Raw genomic sequence first — 24,777 nt, 5'->3', positions numbered from 1 at the left:
TAAATAAGAGAGCAGAGCTGGGAGAGAAGCAGCTAGTTGACCTCCTCTAACCTGTCAAACCTGTGCTGAGTGAGAGACCAGGTCATGGGAGAACTTGGTGGTGCAGCAACCTGAACCTCTGGGTCAGATCATCTGTCAGGAAGAATGGCAAAGAGAGAGAACCCCAGCAGATCCAGGGGAGAGGAGAAGGGGGATCAGAAGCTGAGGGTATCTTACCAAGGAATGGGAGACTGGGGGAGAGATGACAATGACCCTGAGGTTTTTGGTTGACTGAGACAAAATCTGATAAGGTGAAACATTTCTTCAGAGAGGCATAACCTCAAAATACAAAAAAATTAAATTTAATAAATCCATAAAACATTTCTCCAGAGAGGTATAACCTTCGAATATAAAAAAAGAAATTAATTTTGGTAGATCTGGGACCTGCTCACAGTAGTATCACCATACATGCTTATTGAATGTGTGAAAAAGTATTTCCCAGGCAGCTCTTTCATCTGTCCCCAGCCCTGGCTGGCCTCTCTCTCGCCCTTTGGACTCAGCCTCTTCCATTCTGTCTGTCTGGACATCCTGTTTCAGCAAATGGTGACACTTAGCGCTGGCAATCACAGCCTTATGGAGAAATAGCCAACAACCCCGTGTGGACTTGAACTTGTGTATCATTAAGCACATAAGTCAAAACAAAATCAACCTGGATGATCTAAAATATTATTCTTTTCAGTTTGTTTCCCATGATAATAGTCTATACTTTTTCCCAGAGAAAATTATTTTAAAAAGTTTTGGTCTTCGATCATGCCTCCTCCCTCCATAAGTATTCAATAAGAATGGCATGGCGCTGTGTCCACTTGGGCAATACAAAAATGTGTCTGGCAAAGAGTTTAACAATCTACATGGCCAGATAAGAAATTCATACAGATCTCTTTGTGACAAAACAGAAAGTCACAGGCAGTTCAGATAAAGGAGGAGATGAAAAGAGAGAGAAAGAGAGAGGACGTGGGCTGGAGAAATGGTCATGGACAGTGTAGAATGGAGACTGCAGGGTGTGTAGGAGTGACCTCATTCTAGGGAGACAGAGGTCAGTTTGAAGGTCAAAAGGACCCCAGTGAACTCCAGCTGTCCAAAAGGGAGAGCTGTGGGATCACATGGTGAATGCTCAGTTACTGAAGTATTCAAATGAAATTTGGATAATCTGTTAGGGAAATCGTAGAAAATATTCCGTATACTACCCCGTTGGTAGGAGGCTCCTTCTCACTCTATGCATCCTTTATTCCACCAACAGGGCGTGGAGTCGCCGAGTGAGCCTCCCAGAAGAAATATCAGCACCTCATGCAAAGCATCTTGGAAAATCAAATATTTGTTTTATTAATTTACTAGATTTCAAATACCTAACAGTCCTTAAAACAACTGTCAACAGCAGCAAAACAACCACTTGTAAAATGACAAACAGATGCCCCAAATAGCACCCTACCCCATGGCACACACTGCTTAAGGAACAAGATCCTACAGGGTGCTGGCATAAGTTGCTTTAAGCATGAAGAGATTCCTACAGAGCTCCCTGGCAATCAACCTCTCCGCATGCTGGGGCTGGGCAGGCCAAAGTCTTTGTTCTCTCTTCAGGTTTGAAGTCAACATGACAAGTTAAGGACAAGGTAGATTAGATCCCCCCTAATTCATTACATGAGTCATTCACCTTCTCAGATGCTCATCCACAAGTACAGGGCCCAACCTACTGTAAGAGATGGCTTCAACGTCCCGGTGGGGAAATCAGCCAGCCAGGCCCACGTGAGCAGACTCCGTATGTTTCCAAGGCCAGCAGCCACAGGCCCTAAAGCCACAGAGAACTGACAGCTCAGGCCTCAGCTGAAAAATTTGCTCAAAGGGGATCTCTCAGGATAGAACACTTTGATTTCACAAGTTGGTCCGTCTTTGGGCCAAATACACCAAATGCAGATGTCATGTAATGCCACCGCAAAGCCAGTAACAAGATGCTGAGTAGCCGAGAAGCTGGGGTTCTCTTTCAGCCACCCAGGAGGTGAAGTCGGCCAGGAGGTCGCCTGTTGGTCTCTGACTGACCCATCTGCTATTGGGAAGGCTGGGCGGTGCCCAGGGGGCATCAGGCCCAGCCCTGGGGGCTCCTAGTTCTCGTTGCATGGTGGGTGGAACCTCTTGGCCACGGCGGTGATCAGAGCTGCTCCCTTCCCACTGCCATCTTCCGACAGTACGAACGCCACGTCACACCGAGGGGCAAGTTCTTTCACGGTTTCCTGCAATATCCGAGAAAAGCTACGAAAAAGGCAGAGAAATATCATCAGCCCTTACCTCTGGGATCAGCATATTTATAAAATGATTGTGATCTAGTTTCTTCCTCCCACCTTGATTCTCAATGCTCTAAACAGCTTCTTTTATTCAAAAATATTTTAGAATTTGTTCCATTTATTTTTTAGAGGTGGGGTCTTGTTATGCTGCCCAGGCTGGACTTGAACTCCTAGGCTCAAGCGATACTCCTGCCTCAGTCTCCCCAGTAGCTGGGACTATAGTCACCAGTGTGCCACCACACCCAGCCTTTTAAAAATATATATATAAATGTTATCGTGTATATTTGAGGTTTACAAACATGCTGTTATGGCATACAGATAGATAGTAAAATGGTTACTATAGTGAAGCAGATGAACATACCTGTTATCTCACATAGTTACTCTTTTCTATGACAAGAGCAGCTAAAACCTACTTATTTAACAAAAATCCCCAATACAATACAATATTATCACCTATAGTCCCCATGTTGCACATTAGATCTCTAGACTTGTTCATCTTGTACATCTGCTACTTTGTATCCTCTGACCCACAACCTCCCCATTTCCTTCCCCCCACATATGCCCTTGGTAACCACCGTTTCATTCCTTATCTGTGCGTGTGTGTGTGTGTGTGTGTGTGTTTTAGATGCCACATATAAGTGAGATCATGCAATATTTTTCTTTCATTGTCTGGCTTATTTCATTTAGCATAATGTCCTCCAAGTTCATCCATGTCATGGCAAATGGCAGAATTTCCTTCTTGCTTTAAGGCTGAAAAATATTCCATTGTGTCTATGTATCACAGTTTCTTTATCCATTCATTTGTGGATCGACCTTTAGGCTGTTTCCATGTCTTGGCTACTGTGAATAGAGCTGCAATAAACATGGGAGTGAGGATACCTTTACAAGGTGGTGGTGATTGCACCTCCTTTGGATGTATACCTAAAAGAGGAATTGCTAGATCGCATGGTAGTTAAATTTTTAATTTCTTTAGGAACCCTCATACTGTTTGTTATAATAGCTGTACTGATCTACATTCCCACCGACAGTGTACTAAAGTTCCTTTTCCTCCAAATTCTCGCCAACACTTGTTATCTCTTGTCTTTTTCATAATAGCCACAGATAGTTTCTTAAATATCTGGCACAACTTTGCCTTTTATTGGGCACCTGCTAATGCCAGGGACTGTGTTTTACAAATAGAATGACAAAGTGTAACAAATAATACTTTAAAAATAATTATCACTACTTCTACTACCTAAAGAAATTGATGCTCAAAAGTTAAGAAATGTGTCCAAATTTGTACAACTAGTAAGTTTAGATTTGAATCAGGCCTGCCTCTTTCCAAAACCCTCCCCTTTTTTGTTCAAAATTTCCCCCAACGTTTTATTTTGAAAATTTTTCAAACTTATAGAAAAGCTGAAAGAATACTATAATAAACATCTGTACACCCTCTGCCTATACTCAGCAAAGTTAAAATTTTACCCTATTTGCTTTATCTGTCATTCATCTACCCCCTCTCCACTAATTTTCCCCCAAAGCACACAATCTTTTTATTTACTTATTTATTGTTTGTTTTTTTTTCAGAGATGGGGGTGTCACTCTTACTCAGGCCAGTTTTGAACTCCTGACCTCAAGCAATCCTCCTGCTTTGGCCTCTCAAAGTGCTAGGATTACCTACGTGAGTGGTGCTGGGCTTAAAAGCACATAATCTTTTTATTTTTTTGAGACAGAGTCTCACTCTGTTGCCCCGGCTAGAGTGCCATGGCATCAGCCTAGCTCACAGCAACCTCAAACTCCTGGGCTCAAGCAATCCTCCTGCCTCAGCCTCCCATGTAGCTGGGACCACAGGCATGTGCCACCATGCCCGGCTAATTTTTTCTATATGTTTTTAGTTGGTCAATTAATTTCTTTCTATTTTTAGTAGAGACGGGTCTCGCTCTTGCTTGGGCTGCTCTCAAACTCCTTTTTTTCTCTTTTTTAAAATATTTTTTACATTTTATATTTTTCTTTTTTTATATAATATTTTTAACTGCCGGAGAAGATTTACATGTCACAATCAAATTCCTGACCTTGAGCGATCTGCCCACCTCGGCCTCCCAGAGTGCTAGGATTACAGGTGTGAGCCACCACGCCTGGCCAAAAGCATACAATCTTAATCTCAAGGGTACTTGGCCTTTCTCAACTATCTTTTGAGATACTAAATCCATCTGAAAGGGCACGTTGAGAGTCAGAGTTATCTGGTCAGTCTGTGGGGTGGAAATGTGTTTACTGGAGTCCTGGGCACCTAGGCCTTGGTCCTGGGACCCTAGATTGCCTGGGGTACATATGGTGGCTGTCACTGAGGGCCAACATGCCCAAGCAGGTCCTGAACCAACTCTAACTACCACAGGAACTCCCTGGGGCTCTGCCAGCTACATGGGAAAAGAAAGTTTGAGGCATAGTAAGGACAGTTATCCCCAAATTGCCTGGGGAGAAAGGAGAAAATGGCTTGGCAGTCGCTGCTCCATTAAGTCTTTTTTATTTTTTTAAATATACAATTCAGTGGTTTTTAGTATATTCACAAAGTTGTGCAACTATTGCCACTATCTAATCCCAGAACATTTCATCACTCTAAAAGAAAACCCTGTACTCATTAGTAGTCACCCCCAACTCATACCAAGCCCTAGGATCCCCTAGCAACCACTAATTTACTCTCTGTGTCTATAGATTTGCCTATTCTGGACAATTTCACAAAATGAAATTGTATAATTTGCGGCCATTTGTGAGTCTGGCTTCTGTCACTTAACATGATGTTGTCGAGGTTTGTCAATGTTGGGCACATGCCCAACACATGCCCAAATCTGCCCGCCTCAGCCTCCCAGAGTGCTAGGATTACAGGCGTGAGCCACTGTGCCCGGCCTCCAATATGATATCTTTTGTTTATTTTTCTTGCCTAATTTCCATGACTAGATTGCTCCTAATTTTTCCCTTGGGATCATATACTTTTGGTCTGGTTCCTACAAGCCATTCCCTTGAACTAAGACTTGACTGAGAGGCCGGGTGCCTGTAATCCTAGCATTCTGGGAGGCTGAGGTGAGAGAATTGCCTGAAGTCAGGAGTTTGAGACCAGCCTGAGCGAGAGTGAGACCCCATCTCTACTAAAAATAGGAAAAATTAGCCAGGCATGGTGGTGAGCACTTGTAGTCCCAGCTACTTGGGAGGCTGATGCAGGAGGATCACTTGAGCCCAGAAGTTGGAGGTTTCTGTGAGCTAGGCTGACTGTAGTCTGGCCCAGGCAACAAAGCGAGAGACTCTGTCTCCAAAAAAAAAAAAGACTTGACTGAGAGATAAAAACCAAGTGATGATCTGGAGGCAGTACTTGCTTGAGGCAGTACAGTGGTGAGTAGCAGTGGTAAGAGTAGACATCCTTGTCTTGTTCATGATTTTAAGGGAAAAGCACCCATTCCCCACTATTTCACCATTAAGTAGGATGTTAGCTATGGGTGTTCAGAGATGCCCTTAATCATAAATTCCCTTATTCCTAGTTTGAGGAATGTTTTTATCATGAAAGGGCATTGGATTTTATCAAATGCTTTGTCTGTACCTGTTGAAATGATCATGTGGTTTTCTATCCCTTGGTCAGGTCTTGGGTTTTGGTCTGGTTATAGGAACCAGACCAAAAATATGTGGCCCCAAGGGAAAAACCAAGAGAAAACACCACTCGGTTATTTTGAACAAATAGTCTGCATGACATGAAGGGCTAAGGATTAAGGATTGCAGTAAAGGTACGTTCATGAATACGATTCAGCACAATTGGAAATTTTTTTTTTTTTTTTTTTTTTTTTTTTTTTTTTTTTTGAGACAGAGTCTCACTTTGTTGCCCAGGCTAGAGTGAGTGCCGTGGCGTCAGCCTAGCTCACAGCAACCTCAAACTCCTGGGCTCGAGTGATCCTTCTGCCTCAGCCTCCCGGGTAGCTGGGACTACAGGCATGCGCCACCATGCCCGGCTAATTTTTTATATATATATCAGTTGGCCAATTAATTTCTTTGTATTTATAGTAGAGACGGGGTCTCACTCTTGCTCAGGCTGGTTTTGAACTCCTGACCTTGAGCAATCCGCCCACCTCGGCCTCCCAAGAGCTAGGATTACAGGCGTGAGCCACAGCGCCCGGCCACAATTGGAAATTTGTATATTTTTTCTCTTCACCAAAACAAAATGTAAAATGTTGAATAAAAATAAAAGCTTTCATTACTGATGCTTTTGTGAAGTGTCACACACTCTACAGATACTATTTAACTTAATCTTCACAACAACCCATGAAATAGGTATAATTTTTGTTCTTGGTTTAGAGGAAAAGGACTGAGGCTCAAAGATGGCGAGAAACTGGGCCTGGGCCTCCCAGCCTCTAAGTGGTAGAGCCAGGATTCAGGTCTACAGCGTCTGCCAGGGCTCTTAATCCTTCTGTCCACACCGACTCCGAATTTGGAAAATTACAACAAGCTTAGACTTGATAAATGCTTTGTGCTGTGCAAAATGATCAGGTCTCCTTACTACCCTGTGAGGTTGGGTGGGAATATGACAAAAATAATAATAACTTGTATTTCTTTTTTTTTTTTTTTTTGAGACAGAGTCTCGCTTTGTTGCCCAGGCTAGAGTGAGTGCCATGTCATCAGCCTAGCTCACAGCAACCTCAAACTCCTGGGCTCAAGCGATCCTGCTGCCTCAGCCTCCCGAGTAGCTGGGACTACAGGCAGGCACCACCATGCTCGGCTAATTTTTTCTATATATATTAGTTGGACAATTAATTTCTTTCTATTTATAGTAGAGACGGGGTCTCGCTCTTGCTCAGGCTGGTTTTGACCTCCTGACCTCGAGCAATCCGCCTGCCTCGGCCTCCCAGAGAGCTAGGATTACAGGCGTGAGCCACCGCGCAGGCCAACTTGTATTTCTTGAGCACTGTGTGAAGCACTTTACATTCTATGCATTTAATGCATTTACATTAATGCATTTAATCCTCATGCATTTAGCCCTTGGAGGAAAGGATTATCACCGCTGGCCTTTTACAGATGAGGAAGCTAGGGTGCAGAGCTGGCTAATATTCCCACATTGTGCACCTCTTCCCCATAAAAGGACAGGGACACATCTTCCCATGCTGTGGCTGCGGAGGCAATGCCACGTCCACACTCAGCCCCCAGCACCTCCCCTGCCCCCCACCCAAACCCCGCCTCTCCCGGGCACTTACTGAGGGTGCAGCTTGTACAGGGTGCCGTCCACACCCACGGTGATCCTCAGGTGCTCAAGCCCCTGGTCTTCCCTCCGTTTCTCCACCACGGCGGCCAGGCCCGCACCACAGAGCTGGGCTGCCCGCCGGGACACTGCTCCGCACACCTCCTTCACCACAATGCTGTCCTCGCACGTGCTGTCCAGGCCCAGCTGCTGCAGGATCCTCCTGACCTGGAGCAGGGCCAGCCGGTCGCTGCGGGCAGCAGAGCAGCACGTCAGGACCTGCTGCCTCCCGGGGCCCCGGAACCTGCTCCACATGACTCACAGCCTCCCCGGTCTCAGACACCCTCCTCGCAGGAGGGAGGAAAAATCGACCCAGGCAATGGCTGAGTTGGGGCAGAATGCCTTAGAAGCTGAAACTCAAGAAGGTTCCACCACCCCAGGAAGTTCCATCTTCTTTAAAATATAAAGTGTGAGCTCCTCTTCCATTAGATACGTTCATATCTATTATCTTACTAGGAGCTATATTAGAATCAGCAACCAATATGCCGGGTACCCATTTTCAGAAGAGAAGTCTGAGGTTCAGAGCGGCGGATAGAGCCTTGCCCTCCCAGACAGTGGAGAGCCGGGGTTCAAACACAAGCCTTCTCACACCAACTCTAGCACCTTCTCACGAACCACGCCAGCTCCTATACTCTGGCCCCATTCAATTGGAGGCCAACTTTTCTTCTATTTCATTTTTTTCTGATTCTCTGCTTTTTCTTCCCTTTTTCTGATGTCTCTGCTCTTTGAGGGTGAGGCTATATTTTTAATAGTAGCCAAACAGGCTTTGGTACATTCAATGGGCAACGGAATAACTCAGTATATAAAATACAATCAGCACCTTAGAGAATGGGAACCAAGTATGACCATAAACACATGCAGAGAAACACCCATCATGAGGATAGGCCGGCCTCGAGTCTAGACCCTGAGCAACTCTCAGTGAACTAACGGTAACAGAGCTCTGACTGCCAAGCTAAACAATACGAAGTTATATCCTTGACTGTCCCAGCTAATACTTAGGAGGAAAGAGTGTTATCAAGAATAAACAACCTAGAAACAACAATCACCATATATGAGATTTGACAGGTCAATAGTGGTATAGCCAGATAATAAAATTCTTTATCAACCTTAAAGGTGAGCTTGCATGAGAATATTTAATGCCATGGAAAATGTTCATGATACAGGGGCCAGGCGCGGTGGCTCACGCCTGTAATCCTGGCACTCTGGGAGGCTGAGGCAGGTGGATTGCTCGAGGTCAGGAGTTTGAAACCAGCCTGAGCAAGAGCAACACCCCGTCTCTACTATAAATAGAAAGAAATTAATTGGCCAACTAATATATAGAAAAAATTAGCCGGGCATGGTGGCACACACCTGTAGTCCCGACTGCTCAGGAAGCTGAGGCAGGAATATTGCTTGAGCCCAGGAGTTTGAGGTTGCTGTGAGCTAGCCTGATGCCACGGCACTCACTCTAGGCTGGGCAACAAAGGGAAACTCTGTCTCAAAAAAAAAAAGAAAGAAAAGAAAATGTTCGTGATATAGTGAAATATATAGATTATAAAAATCCTATGTAAGAGCCGGGCGCGGTGGCTCACGCTTGTAATCCTAGCTCTCTGGGAGGCTGAGGCGGGCGGATTGCTCGAGGTCAGGAGTTCGAAACCAGACTGAGCAAGAGCGAGACCCCGTCTCTAAAAAAAAAAAAAAAAAAAAAATCCTATGTGCTGTGTGACCTTGGTTTTTTGTTTGTTTATTTTCATGTTATCCTTGCACAGAACAAAAGCAGAAGATAATCTATTCAGATGTTGATGTTGGTAGGATCTTATTATCTTATACAGGTAAATCTTATTTTCTTTTGTTTATCTGTAATTTTTAGACTTTCTAAAATGAATGAGTATGACTGTCAGGTGTTCTGCAAATATTAAATTTTAATTTAAAAAATATAATAAAATAAAAAATTTAAAAAAAAATAAAATGAATGAGTAATAAAAAAGGTTTCTTACTGGTGTGTATAAAGAGGAAATCTGCGGTTCCTTCCAGGGCCCAGACTTTACAGTTTACCCAGTTCTTTCCTGAACATTCCCCTATTCAATTCTCAAAGCAATTCTGGGGGTTAAGCAACAGAGCAGTTATTTCTCTCATAAGGAAGGACACTGAGGTCCAAACAGGTAAAGCAACCTGTCCCCGGCCACACGGCACAAACAGGTGAAGCAATAGAGAAAAATCTTCAATTCAAGGTCTGAGACTGTAAACTCAGGGCTCTCCCTGAGAATCACTATCCCACCTATTAGACAGCATGCTTTGAAATGGCCCCCAGTCAGCACCTGTCCCTACCACTTTCCAACTGGCACTAGGTGAATATGACTTACTTTTTATTTCATGAGGGTTTTATTTGCTTAAAAAAAAAGAAAACAACCTGTAGAAATCAAAGCATCCAAAGAGGATACCTCAGTTGGTTCAAGTACAGTGGTGTTTGCAACTAATTGATCACAACCATTTACAGATTCCTTTATTCCTTTTCCACTCCCACTGCTTCACTTGATCAACCTTAGAAAAACAAAAACAAAAACAAACCAAAGAGGATACCTCTTGTGCAGTAGAAGCAAATATTCCTGGAGCATATGGGTGTTGCCACCTTGCACTTGTCCAGAAACTACTTTCTTTGTACTCAGGTGAAAAACAAAAAACAAAAACCGAGGCAGGATGGCCGCGGTGGCTCACGCCTGTAATCCTAGCACTCTCGGAGGCCGAGGTGGGCGGATCACTCGAGGCCAGGAGTTCGAAACCAGCCTGAGTGAGACCCTGTCTCTACCAAAAATAGAAAGAAATTAATCGACCAGCTAAAAATATATATATAAAAAATTAGCCAGGCATGGTGGTGCACGCCTGTAGTCCCAGCTACTCAGGAGGCTGACGCAGAAGGATTGCTTGACCCTAGGACATTGAGGTTGCTGTGAGCTAGGCTGACGCCACGGCACTCACTGTAGCCTGGGCAACAAAGCAAGACTGTCTCAAAAAACAAAGCAAAGCAAAAACCAAGGCAAAGATAAGTAGGCTTGCTTATCTGTTGCACATGAGGGAGAAGCTGTTTTCTATGGCAAAAAAGGATCCATCTAGTCACCAAAGGTGATGACCTTTAACCTGTTTGTTCAGATCTGATGGGTTGAAGACTAGATAGAAGGGTACTGAACACCTGCTAATCAATACTTCAAAAACACAAAATCACTGCTGCTGTTATTGATTCTGCCCCCATCTCCTCAGACCAGAACTCCCCTAGTACAGCTCATCTGATTCTCCTCATTAAGCACACCGCTTTTGTTTATAAAGTGTTTTCCTTTTTTCCCCTCTGCAAAGTGATTTTTTGCTTGTGGGCACCTGACTGTAAAGACCAGAAGAATTAAATGAACGAATGCAAATTGAGAGAAAAATCCAAACACAAAGCATCAGAGAACTTCTAGTGCTAGTACAAAAAGCAATGAAACTGACACATGTGTACCTAATCAGTGGTTTAGAAACTAGACTGCCTTTCTATTTATTCATATATTTACTTGTTTTTGGAGGCAGCATCTCACTCTGTTGCCTGGGCTAGAGTACAGTAGTGTCATCATAGCTCACAGCAACTTTAAACTTCTAGAGTAAAGCAATCCTCCTGCTCAACCTTTCCTGTAGTAGCTGGGACTACAGGCCCATATCACCATGCCTGGATGATTTTTCTCTTTTTTGTAAAGATAGGGGGGTTTGCTATATTGCTTAGGCTGGTCTTGAACTTCTGGCCTTAAGCAATCCTCCTGCCTTGGCCTCCCCAAAGGCGAGATTATAGGCATGAGCCACTGTGCCTGGTCTGGAACTACCTTTTTTAAAAAATAGCATATCCATAGGGGAATGCTTCTTTTAACCAAATGTTTCCACTACTAAGGAAATAATTCACAATATGCAAATGAGCGTATGTATAAAAAGAATAACTGTGGTGTTACTCAGAATAGTGGGTATTTATAAATTACAAGGTAGATACCGCATACTGAAAGGAAAGTTTAGCAAATTATAGTATGGTAACATAATGTAACATTATGCAGCCATTTGAAATGATAATTACATTAAAGAGTTGATAAGGATATGTCTCTCTTTCTCGAAGTATCCAGCTAATAACTGCAGGAGCGATAGCATACATCATCACCATTTTACAATCTCTAGTGAAATAACAGATCCAGGCAATAAGCACCAATGACTAATAACATCCTAAAAGAAAAGACAGACAGACAACTCAATGCCACCTATGAAATATTCTTGTCCAAAGTTCAACACTGAATCTAACCCAGCGTCTGAGTCTAACTATGAGTTTTCAGGAAATAGAAGAGAAAAGGAAAATGCCAAATGCTGCAATCAGCAAAATCTAGAATATGGAAAACTCATAGGATAAGAAAATAAGTTTCTTCAACAAACATGCTGTAAAGGAAAACAAGAGAAAGAGAGGAAACCTATAGATTACATGAGATTCAAGAAACAAAGCAAAACTTTGTCTCAAAAAAAAAAAGAAAAAATGAAACATATCAGTTGAATGCAATGTATGGACCTTGTTTGGATACTGATGCAAACAATAAAACTGTAAAAACCATTAATTTTTGGCAATTCAGGAAATAGAAGCAGTAACAGAATATTTTATGAGATTAAGGTTTATTGTTAGCTATTTCAGGTGCACTAATGATAGATACTATGACTATGTTTTTTTTTTAAAGAACCCTTATATTTTAGAAATACATTTTGAAACGCTTTTTTTTTTTTTTGAGACAGAGTCTCACTGTGTTGCCCGGGCTAGAGTACCGTGGCGTCAGCCTAGCTCACAGCAACCTCAAACTCTTGGGCTCAAGTGATCCTTCTGCCTCAGCCTCCCAAGTAGCTGGGACTACAGGCATGTGCCACCATGCCCGGCTAACTTTTTTTTTTTTTTTTTTTTTTTTTTTTTGAGACAGAGTCTCGCTTTCTTGCCCAGGCTAGAGTGAGTGCCGTAGCGTCATCCTAGCTCACAGCAACCTCAAACTCCTGGGCTCAAGCGATCCTCCTGCCTCAGCCTCCCGAGTAGCTGGGACTACAGGCACGAGCCACCATGCCCGGCTGATTTTTATATTATATATATTAGTTGGCCAATTAATTTCTTTCTATTTTTATGGTAGAGACGGGGTCTCGCTCAGGCTGGTTTTGAACTCCTGACCTTGAGCAATCCGCCCGCCTCGGCCTCCCAGAGTGCTAGGATTACAGGCGTGAGCCACCGCGCCCGGCCTAACTTTTTATATATAGTTTTAGTTGGCCAATTAATTTCTTTCTATTTTTAGTAGAGACGGGGTCTCACTCTTGCTCAAGCTGGTCTCAAACTTCTGAGCTCAAATGATCCTCCTGCCTCAGCCTCCCAGTGTGCTAGGATTACAGGTGTGAGCCACCTCGCCCAGCCATTTTGAAACACTTACAGATGAACTGATGTAAAATGTGAGATACATTTCAAATTAACCCAACCTGGGCATGGGGATGGCAGGAGTATATAGATAAGCCTGGCTTGGCCGTGAGTTGATCATTGTTGAAGGTGTTGACGGAAACATTGAATTCATTTTACTTCTACCTCTGTTTTTGTATATTCTTACAACTTTCCATAATGGAAAGTAAAATGAAAAACAAAATTGTAAATGAAAATTTTCATAAACAAGCACTGAATAAATACTAGACAGAGTGCTACATGTAGTAGGATTGTGATTATGCATGCTTCCAAGAACTTAAAAGGGAACATCATATGCAAAAAATCAAAGTAGCTGTATTTGGTAGTGAGCATATGGGTGATTTTTTTTTTCCGGACTTTTCTTTCATATAATGGACACATTACTTTTTCAGGAATAAAATAGTATTAGTTTTTAGTCTTACTCTAACTCCTGTCTTAACCATGTGAGACCCTCAGAGGAGGACTTGGTCGTTTCTCTAAGCACTCTGCAGCCCAGGCAGGCTGCTGGCCCACAGCTGTGTGCATGGACCTCAGCACAGTGACCCTGATGCAGCTGGAGAGACGAGTGGCCCCGGGAGGTGGCTCCTTGCCTGGCCAGGGCTTTTCTGGTTTTATCTATTTTTTTTAATTTGCCCTGCCACCTGGAGATTCTGTTTTTATTTTTAAATCTCAAATTGGACTGCCCCCAGTCTCATGGCAGCACACCCCAGTCAGAGCTGAACTTGATCACACATCACCTTTCGATCTGGGACAGGAACTTGGTTTCGAAGATGCCCCTGGTCCGGAGACGCTCTGAGATCTGCCCTCGGAAGAGGAGGCCCTGCTTGGTCAGGTCGATCAGGATCTGCCGCACGATCTCCCCCAGGTACATCCCACTGGTCATCTTCTCGTATCTGTTTGGGGAGGAGGAATAAGGTTGGGGAGGCCAGAAATGCAAAGCAGAAAGCAGCACGACTCAGGAAAGCCAGGCTTTGGAGCCACAGTGACCAGGACCCAGGTCCCAGCCACATACTGGGTGCACATGGAGAGTGAGCCCGTAAACGCTCATCTGCGTCGTGGAACAGAGCGGCAGCCCTGTTAGGCGCCAAGCAGCTGGTGTACGGCAGGCACTAGCAACAGTCAGTCCCGTTCCCAGCCCCAAAGCCAGTTCTCCTTGGCTTTCTATTACAAATCTGCTCCACTAGAAATTCTGCTCCGTGAGATAGCACATTTCAACTGTCTGCACAACACCAGGGGCACTAAAAGGTGTTAGTTTACTTCCCCCGATCCATCAGGCTGTGAGCACCATTAGGGAAAGGGGCCTCGTACCGACCAGGCATTGGGGAAGGCTCTCTACACAGGGATGTGTCACAGTGACACACGCCATCGTTAATGGCAATGACACAGAGCTGGACTGCCACTGCCTGCTTGGGTTCTCTTAACTGCTCAGGACCTCATGGGTCTAAGAAACCAACGCCAAAAGAAACAAACGATGGTGGCTGCAAGGCAGGTTCAAGTGTGCTGCCCCCTTAAACTCTCCAAAACCAGAGCCCAAAAACGCGAGCCCTCGGTGGACACCAACACAAAACTGAGTCAGAGGGACACGGCCTCTTGCGAAGAGCCATGATACTCAGTTGTACCAATTTGGGACTCAAAGATAAGGCCCCCTCTTGTTGGAGTAATCTCTGGTTCAGCCGGGCTTGCTGTAACTCACCTGCCTTCCAGCTACAAAGACTAGAGCCAAAGGAGGGCAAGGAACCACCAGATTTGGGCTTCCCACTTTGCCCGAGCCTCTTCCTAGACAGCATTCCCAGTCCAGCAGCTCCCAAGGTGTCCCCAGCCCAGGCATCCGTCACAGTTCCCGTCTGCTCAACCTCTCACCCCCGAGAGCACCCACCGCAATCAATCCGTTTTCCCTTATTTTATACATTAAGGTGCTGAGCTTGGTTGTGATAAAGACCCTATGGCTTGTAACACCTAAAACGTTTACTATCTGGTCTTTTACTGAATAGCTTTGCCAACCCCTGTCCTACCGGACGGGCCAGGGTAATTATCAAGTCCTGGCATGCTAGCTCTGCCTCTATCTACCGTTTTTTCTCCTGCTCAAGAAGGTATACCAGAGTGCAAAATCTACTCTAATTGATTTATTAAGCCATTCATTATTTTCAGTGTTTTTAGTGCGGTTAGTAATTGGAATACACCTCACAAGCGATTGTAACCCATAGTAGGACATGATGTCACAGTGGAGAATCAGCAGCCTCATCCGTCACAGGCAGCCACTTTGCCACCCCCAGAAGAGGTCACCAACCTGGCAGCCAGCTCTTGAAAGACTGAGGATGTTGACCTGTAAACTAGACCTACTAGAAGCCCATCCAGAGAGGGTTTACTAAGTCACTATGTCCCTGGCTAATGGGCATTCTGACAGCCTCTGCCTCACTTCCAGAGCCACCACTAGCCCTTATGGTACCTTATGGTCATTAGAGGAAAGGGACCCCTCCCTTCTACCTGCTGGAAATTTACCATAATATTCTTCTTTTTTTTTTTTTTTTTTGTGAGACAGAGTCTCACTTTGTTGTCCAGGCTAGAGTGAGTGCCGTGGCGTCAGCCTAGCTCACAGCAACCTCAAACTCCTGGGCTCGAGTGATCCTTCTGCCTCAGCCTCCCGAGTAGCTGGGACTACAGGCATGCGCCACTATGCCCGGCTAATTTTTTTTTTTTTATATATATATCAGTTGGCCAATTAATTTCTTTCTGTTTATAGTAGAGACGGGGTCTTGCTCTTGCTCAGGCTGGTTTTGAACTCCTGACCTTGAGCAATCCGCCCGCCTCGGCCTCCCAAGAGCTAGGATTACAGGCGTGAGCCACAGCGCCCGGCCTCATAATATTCTTCTTTTGTCCCAATAAGATGTTTCACTGGCACTTGATGGAGTGTTGTAATACACATACAAAGCTATAGTGTCTATGATATGAAAATGGTATCCTCCCACCCCCGATCTGAGTTGCTCACTATGCAACCTGCGTAAGTGTACACATTCACCCTTTTCACCTCTGTTTGCCAGGATTCAGGGACCCCTCGTCCACCTCCGTGTCGTACTGGGTGCGGATGTCATCTATGCAGCCATTGTCTCCAAAGCCCCCCCACTCCGTGTTGATGCACATCTTCCCTTCGTCCCCCTCCACCAGCTCGATGTTCCTCATCTCCTCCATGTAGCACAAGTTGCTGCCTGTTCCTAGGAAGAGCAGCGAAGGGACTTTAGTCTTCCAAGACAGCGCCAGATCTTAGAGAGGCAGCGGAGCGCAGCCAACGAGAATTTAGGCTTGGAGTCAGACACTACTAGGGGTGATTTGAGCTTTACTGTCATAGCTGGCTGACCTCAGACCAGTCTTTTGGAGTCTCAGGTTCTTAATCTGTAAAAAAGGAAATAATACCTGCCCTATGGATTTGTTAAAAAGAAAAACTGAGGTGGTATTTGTAAGTTTCCTCCACATGGTAAGCATTCAATAAAGGGTACCAGCCGTCTTCCTCCCCCTCCTCATCATCACCACTGTTAAGCTGTAGGCACACGAGCTTCCATGTAGTTATGGAATTAGCAGTCAGAGCTGGAAGGGACCACGGGAATCATCTAGTCTTGGATTCACAAACACTTGGCATCTGTGAGCCACCCTCTTCCTCCTTGCCCCTGCCCTGGCCCCAGAACTATTCTTAACACAGCAGTCCCGGCAACTATTCTACTCCAACAGGCCTTACCTCTTTGCCCTCTTAGATCTAGGCCAACCCTCCCACAGATGAGGATACTCAAGTCAGACAGTATAAGCAACCTGCCCAAGCTCAGAGTGGGTAGGGGCCGAGATGAAATGTACCTGGCATCAAAGTTATCTCAGTAAAGCCCTGCCTCCTTGTTCCACCTGCTCCTTATATTCAGGAAGCTCAGGCAACCACATGGAACAACTTCGCCAGATTCTATCATTACTCAAACACCTGCTTGTCACCGGGAATGCCCTCATCCTCATCTCCACCCATCCCCCACCTCTTAGAGAGAGTCATCCCCTGGAATCCACCCTGGGCCTTAATCGCTGCCAGACTTCTCCCAAAGACCCCTGGTATGCCTGTATTACCTCAGGCCACTCCCTTTCCCACTTCTAAGTTTCTTTCCAACCTTCCCCTTCCTGTGTACTCTGAGAACCAGAAGAATTCAGAGAACAGAGGAGGTGCACATTGGAGCCAGAGTGAAAATCTAGCTCCCTCAGCCCCAGGCCAACACGATCCAACTGTGGTCTTCTTCCTCCCAAGACATTCTGCCCCAAGGCCCTAACTTGAAAATCCCTTCTTCGTACATCATTCTCCTTCCTCAACAGAAAGGAGGACCTTGGCTTAGGACCTTCATGGAGAAAGATATTAAGTAAAGATTTAGAAGGTAGGCAAGATAGAGTTCCAATCTTGACTTTTATCGCTGCCGTGGACAGAGCCTTCATATGATGGAACAATGAATGCCACCCGTTCCTCGCTATGTTACAAGGGAACCTCCAAAGGACCAGATGGGATTAGGCCAATGGGCTATGCCCGACCATATACCTGCAATCAGGCCGATCTCACAGTTAGGATCTTCATAGCCACAGGTCATCAAGGTCCCCACTGTGTCATTCACAATTGCAACAATATCCAGGTCAAACTCCTGCAAAAGAAGCAGCTCTACTGTAAGCAGAATGTGCAAGCCAAACAGGCTTAGGAGGGGCACCCCAGCCCAAGGCGGGCAGAGGCCAGAGTCACAGGGACTGGGCACAGGATAGCAGAGCAGAAGGGCTGGGGAAGGGGGCAAGGTCAGGCAAGAGCCTCAACACCATAGCCTACATTTCTCCTCTTGATGGCTTCCCTGAGCATGTCCACCACGTCCTCCCCTTCACAGTCAGTGGCCTTGAAGCCTTTGGTCCAGCCTACGAGTGTTCCCTGAAAGAAAGGAGGGGAAATTCATTTGAACAATAGTTTGCAAGGGCCACTGCACAACCGCAGCATCTACTAGATACAAGGCACTACGGCTGATTGCTAGCCAAGTGCAAGCGCGTGTGTTCTGGACTGTGCTCCACCTCCGCAGCCCTAACCCTGGGCTCAGAGGTGACCCAGAGCACAATGCTCAGACAAGGTCCACTGCTGAGTGGAATCACTGCAGCAACTCATATTGTATTCTGACCATGACTCCACAGAACAAAGGCCTGGGATCACAGTGATCCCACTTCTAATCTAGTCAAGGACAGATCGAGATGTGATCACAGGCAAAGTTGCAAAATGCTGATTAAAGCAAGTTCCACAGTGAAAAACCAGAGGCATCCTATAATTCCAACAATATAGGTCAATCATCTTGTATATCAATATAGGATGTTATACACCTATAAAAAATCATGCTGTGAAAGAATGTTGGATGCTAGAGAAAGATGTTTACCATACACTGTTAAGTGCAAGCATATCAAGCAAATACCAATAATGAATTATTCTGTTTTTATTTTTAAAATTACACACATACACACTTGGATCTGGAAAAAAGGTCTGGAATAATATACACACCAAGGGTGTTGACAGTGTTTCCCTCTGGATGTAAGATTATGGGTGATTTTTAGTCTCTCCTTTTTGTTTGTCTATATTTTCTAATATTTATAAAAGTAACATGCATAATTTTTTATAATACTGAGAGAGTAGTATTTTTAATTTTTAAAAGGAAGCCCAAGGTTACACTGTTACAAGGTTACACTGAGGCAGGAGTTAGTCTGGCCCCAGACTCCACAGACTAGAAAGCAGGGGCTGGGGTGAGGGCAGGCAAGGCTGGGGTGTCTAGGCCAGGCGAGACCCTGGGACAGCAACCCCAACCAACCCCTGGCCAGATGCCACCTCACTTGGGCCAAAGCCAGCAAGGCCCATTCCCCACTCCTCTCTAGCCCTTGGGAAACTGGGCTCCCAGCTCCTTTCCTGGTTGATATATGTGGAATGTCAGAGAGACATGCCCAGCTGAAAATCTCTCTTTTTTTTTTTTTTTTTTTGAAACAGAGTCTTGCTCCGTTGCCCGGGGTAGAATGCGCTGACGTCATCATAGCTCTCTGCAACCTCAAACTCTGGGCTAAAGCGATCCTCCATTTTTTTTTGTTGAAACATAGTCTCGCTTTGTTGCCCAGGCTAGAGTGAGTGCCATGGAGTCAGCCTAGCTCACAGCAACCTCAATCTCCTGGGCTCAAGCAATCCTCCTGCCTCAGCCTCCCGAGTAGCTGGGACTACAGGTATGCGCCCCCATGCCCGGCTAATTTTTTCTATATATATTAGTTGGCCAATTAATTTCTGTCTATTTTTATAGTAGAGACGGGGTCTCGTTCTTGCTCAGGCTGGTTTCGAACTCCTGACCTTGAGCGATCTGCCCGCCTCAGCCTCCCAGAGTGCTAGGATTACAGGCATGAGCCACCATGCCCGGCCTAATTTTTTCTATATATATTAGTTGGACAATTAATTTCTTAATATTTATAGTAGAGACGGGGTCTTGCGCTTGCTCAGGCTGGTTTTGAATTCCTGACCTTGAGCAATCCGCCCGCCTCGGCCTCCCAGAGAGCTAGGATTACAGCCATGAGCCACTGCACCCGGCCTAAAGTGATCCTCCTGCCTCAGCCTCTGAAGTAGCTGGGACTACAGGTGCACACCACTACACCCAGCTAATTTTTCTATTTTTAGTAGAGGTAGGGTCTCGCTCTTGCTCAGGCTGGTCTCGAACTCCTGAACTCAAGTTATCCTCCTGCCTCATCCTCCCAGAGTGCTAGGATTACAGGTCTGAGCCACCATGCCCAGCCCTCTCTTTTTATTAATTGCAATTATACAAAAACAATATATTTTTGAAGTCTTCCTTTTTTCTCCTCAGCCACCGGTGGCTTTGCTTCCAGCTGGCCCCTGGCATCCTTCTCCCTCTTACCTGTGTCTTCACGGACGGGTCAGAGCTGCTGGCAGCAGGGGCCCGAGGCCCAGTGTCCTATTCGGGAGCAGCAGCTGCGTCCTGGTGCCCAGTCAGGACCTCGGACAGCTGCACGCGGCACCCGCCTCCCCCCTTCCCCACAGCATATTAATTATTAATGGCAGCAGCAATACAGGAAAGCATTACTCGTGTAAAAAATTAAAATGATACTGATAAGGATAAAGTTTCCTTTAACTTCCCATCTCTCTAATCTGAGAGGTAACCTCTATTACCAGCCTGATAGGAATCCTTCTAGACCTTTTTCTCTCCACTTACACATATTTTTGTGTTTCTTTTTTGAGACAGAGTCTCACTTTGTTGTCCAGGCTAGAGTGAGTGCCGTGGCGTCAGCCTAGCTCACAGCAACCTCCAACTCCTGGGCTCAAGCGATCCTCCTGCCTCAGCCTCCCGAGTAACTGGGACTACAGGCATGCACCACCATGCCCGGCTAACATTTTGTATATATATATTTAGTTGGTCAATTAATTTCTTTCTATTTTTAGTAGAGACGGGGTCTCGCTCAGGCTGGTTTGGAACTCTTGACCTTGAGCAATCCTCCCGCCTCGGCCTCCCAGAGTGCTAGGATTACAGGCGTGAGCCACCGCGCCCGGCCCACTTACACACATATTTTTAAGTAAATAAGTTGACACTGTGTGTGAACTACTGCAATTTGTTTTTCTCATTCAATCATGCATCTTCCAGACCTTTCACGACAGTTAATATGGATATGTTACATTTCTTCACTGAGCAAAATATTCCTCAAATATAATTGTACAGAAATAAATCCACAAAACATACCTATAAAATAAGTACTATTTTATTCTCAATTTTTAAATGAGAAGACCAAGGTAAAGAGAAATTAAATAATTGGCTGAAGGGCTGGGCAAGGTGGCTCATGCCTGTAATCCTAGCACTCTGGGAGGCCATGGAGGGAGGATCACTTGAGTTCAGGAGTTCAACTCCAGCCTGAGCAAGAGTGAGAGATCTCATCTCTACAAAAAAAGAGAAAAATTATCCAGGCATGGTGGTGCTCACCTCTAGTCCCAACTACTCAGGAGGCTGAGGCGGGAGGCTGACTTGAGCCTGGAGTTTGCGGTTGCAGGGAGCTATGATGATGCCACGGCACTCTAGCCCTGGCGACAGAGTGAGACCTTGTCTCAAAAATAAAATAACTGACACAAGGTCACACGTCCAGTAAGCAGAGAAGCCAAGATTTGATCGCAGGCCATGCTCTTAACTCCTGCATCCACTGCCTCCCAATCAGGTAAGATAATATCTGTGAGCACTCAGAACAATGTCTCGCACAGAACAGGCACTATGTATGTGTTTGTTAAGTAAATCAAGTAGTTAATTCTGTAGGATTGATATACGATTGTTAATTTAGTCATTCCCCATTGCCAGACATTTGGGTTATTTCTAATTTTTAAATTAGATAAAAAAAAACTAGATTTTTTTTTTTTTTAATTTTGAGACAGGATCTCACTCGGTTCCCCAGGCTGGAGTGCAGTGGCATCATCACAGCTCGCTGCAACCTCTAACTCCTGGGCTCCAGCGATCCTCCCGCTACAGCCTTTCGAAGCGCTAAGATTACAGGCATGAGGCACTGTGCCCAGTTGGCTTTTTTCTTTTTTCTTTTTTTTTCACTTTGGAAAAAGAAGAGCTTTATTTCTCATAAAGAGTAGCAGCCTGTTGGGCGGCCATTCCAACAGGCTGCAAAGCAGAGGCTCGGCCAGAAGCCAGGCACACGTGCTTCCGAGATTTTTTTCATTACTAAAGTGGTGCTGTAGTGAATGTCCTTGTTCATTCCTCCTGGGGCATGTGTTTGAGAAGGAGATCTGCTGGCTCTTAAGGATGTGGGCATTTTTAATTTTGAGAGATCCAGCCATATACCAGATTCAGTCGGGTTGAGTCTTTTGAACCCTTCTCACCCCATTCTCTGAGTGATGGGGCAGGAGGGTCAGCCTGCTGGGGCATGGGCTTTGACAGCACTCCCAGCCCCAGAGTGCTCCCCATTTCAGCTCTGACTTGGCACCTACCCATCAGATGAGACCTGCAAAACTCAATTTTCCTGTGTGAAAAATGAAATAGAATAGTGAATAGAATCTAATGCATATAACAAGGGTATTATTTCTTGAGTTTTTGTTTTGATCATATACATGTGGGTGTCCAGTATATTACACCCAAAGTGGTTCAAAACACTAGCATCAAGAGTGTGCTTCCTGGGCTCCAGGTCCTGGTCCCCAAGAAGGTACAGTGCGACAGGCTGGGCTCTGCAGGCCGGTGTCCAGGATTGGAACGCTCCCCCACCATTCACAGTTACGGCAACACGGGGTACTTAGGTGACCTCTCTGTGCCTCCATTTTTCTCAACTACAAAATGATAGTTGATTAAAAATGGTGTTTAGCCACCATTTTCAGGGATGTTATTCAGCCTTACAAAAGAAGGAACTTCTGACACATGCGACCACATGGAAGCACCTTGAGGACATTATATCATTATAAGCCAGACGCAAAAGGACAGATTCTATATGACTCCACTTACATGAGATACCTGGAGTCATCGAATTCCCAGAGACAGACAGGAGGATGGTGGTTGCCAGGGGCTGGAGGATGGGGGATGAAGAATCTGTGTTTAATGGGTACAGAGTTTCAGCTGAGAAAGATGAAGAAGTTCTGCAGATGGATGGTGGTGACGGTTGCCCGATAGTGTGAGTGTACTTGGTGCCACTGAACTATACAATTTAAAACATGGTTACAGTGGTCAATTTTATGTTATATATATTTCACCACAATAAGAAAATGGTAAAAACAAAAACAAAACATCCAATGTGTTGGCCGGGTGCAGTGGCTCGCGCCTGTAATCCTAGCGCTCTGGGAGGCCGAGGCAGGAGGATTACTTGGGCTCAGGAGTTTGAGACCAGCCTGAGCAAGAGCGAGACCCCGTCTCTACTAAAAATAGAAAAAATTAATTGGGCATGGTGGTGCACACCTGTAGTCCCAGCTGCTTGGGAGGCTGAGGCAGGAGGATCGCCTGAGCCCAGGAGTTTTAGCTCTCTGTAAGTTAGGCTGATGCCACCGCATGCTGACACAGGTGATAGAGTGAGACTCTGTCTCAAAAAAAAAACCCCAGTGTGTTCGTCACGGGGACATTGAGTGTATTAGACAAAATCTTATTAAATCTTTGGGGCTATTCTACTTACTAATGTCATGAGCTCTCTGGCTGCCTTGCTGTGCCGACCAGAGTTCTCTTTGTAGATTTAGGAAGGGGTTTTCTGCTTTGTGCCAGTTCTTGGAAGCCTGGTTGTTGTGAGGCTGTCAGAGAGACAGCGCTCCCCTGCACGAGCCACTGAGGATAACTGTAGGATATCTTTTTCAAGCCACAGTAGGATAACTGTTTCTAAATTATTATGAATTATCTATTAAACATTACTCATGATGTTCTTCAATGTCAACTAGAGTAGCCATATGATGGATTCCTTCTGAGATGCTAATATCAGGAATGAAACGCGTTTCTCATGCCGCACTGGGGAGCTTTCTTTCATCAGACACAACAACCCTACAACCTACTGGGTTTCCCCATTTATGCTGGCTGTCCAGGAACACGCAGATAATACTACTCCCCAATTGTTATAACTGGCCTTAACTGGTTAAGGCCAGTTATAACTGGTTAAGGTCTTAACTATAACCTCTTTCCATCTCTTCATAATATAATAAGACCTCTCTTTTTGTTGTTGTTGTTATTTTTGAATGAAACTGGAGACCATTATCCTAAATGAAAATTTAGGTTGCTCTTAGGTCATTAAATATGAAATGACCATTTTGAATCAAAAGTGTAGCTTATTATATCTCAAACAAGAAGCAGGAGACCTCTCTTTTAACAACAGCATTGTGCATGAGTCCCTTCATTGCATACTACTCTAAATTCTTTCGTGAATTTCAATCCAAACAAGAGTGAGAAATGGAACCTAATAAATAGAAACAATGAAGTGGTTGAAATTCTCTATCAGGTGTCCCCAGCTGTCCTGAACCTCAGACCCTTATAGAAAATGAAGAGTGACTCAGAGTTACCTTGAGATGCCCCTGGTGGAGGAAGGGAGCCCCTCCGGCCTGGCTGTGAGCCTGGTGGGGCACTTACCTTGTCAATGCTCGTCTGCCTGCAGGGAAACGAGAAGGTGAAGCCCAGGGGTAGCTGGGCTCCCTTGAGTCCCATGTAGTCCAGGAAGTCGGCGATGCACTGCACAATGTGGTCAAACAGCTGCAGGGAGAGAGTGGCATTCATGGCAGCCTGGCACTGATTCGGGGTGACAGGCTGGCACCTGCAGGGCCCAGGACCCCCCACCTGGCGTTTACCTCCTCGCCAGTGCCCTGCATGATCTCCAGGGGGATGGCGAAGATCTTGTTGTACATTCGCACCGACCTCCGTCCACTTCTGATCTTCACCAGGAGCACCCGGAAGTTGGTTCCCCCCAGGTCCAGGGCGAGGAACTTTCCTTTCTCTGTGGTGGAGAAAGTGGGGGCTGCATTCCACCGGCAGGCACCAAGCAGGGACGCACGTCAGGCCACTGGGAGGAGGAGGAGATGCAGACCCAGAGACTGCCCTCCTGGGGCTCGCAGACCAGAGGGTCATGGCGGTCACCGAGCACAGAGTCGGGGCCCTGGGCGGTGCCTTAGCCTGTCTGCAGCCAGACTGCTTTCGTGGCCTTCATTTTTGTAGCACAGGCCCAGGCCCCACCTACACTATCGCCCGTGAGCTGCCATGAAAACAGCCCTGCACCGGAGTCCAGGGATCTGGGATTTAAAGAAACAGCTT

At 45.4% G+C, this 24,777-nt stretch overlaps 1 protein-coding gene across 1 annotated transcript in view; it reads right to left on the bottom strand.

The window, feature by feature from the left end:
* Nucleotides 1–1,324: 1,324 nt before the first annotated feature.
* The window catches only part of HKDC1 (hexokinase domain containing 1), a 52,438-nt gene continuing 28,985 nt past the window's right edge, over nucleotides 1,325–24,777 (bottom strand). The window contains exons 11-18 of the mRNA XM_012762656.3: nucleotides 24,318–24,463; nucleotides 24,103–24,222; nucleotides 17,841–17,936; nucleotides 17,565–17,664; nucleotides 16,038–16,221; nucleotides 13,750–13,905; nucleotides 7,514–7,747; nucleotides 1,325–2,280 (exon numbers count right to left, since the gene is read on the bottom strand). Coding sequence (XP_012618110.2) covers nucleotides 2,133–2,280; nucleotides 7,514–7,747; nucleotides 13,750–13,905; nucleotides 16,038–16,221; nucleotides 17,565–17,664; nucleotides 17,841–17,936; nucleotides 24,103–24,222; nucleotides 24,318–24,463 — 1,184 coding nt within the window. The 3' untranslated portion in view covers nucleotides 1,325–2,132. The remainder of the gene's footprint in view (nucleotides 2,281–7,513; nucleotides 7,748–13,749; nucleotides 13,906–16,037; nucleotides 16,222–17,564; nucleotides 17,665–17,840; nucleotides 17,937–24,102; nucleotides 24,223–24,317; nucleotides 24,464–24,777) is intronic.

The sequence above is a fragment of the Microcebus murinus genome, chromosome 14 (assembly GCF_040939455.1).
Source record: "Microcebus murinus isolate Inina chromosome 14, M.murinus_Inina_mat1.0, whole genome shotgun sequence".
In the NCBI taxonomy this organism is placed as follows: domain Eukaryota; kingdom Metazoa; phylum Chordata; class Mammalia; order Primates; family Cheirogaleidae; genus Microcebus; species Microcebus murinus.
This window is presented reverse-complemented; position numbering and strand designations above follow the sequence as displayed.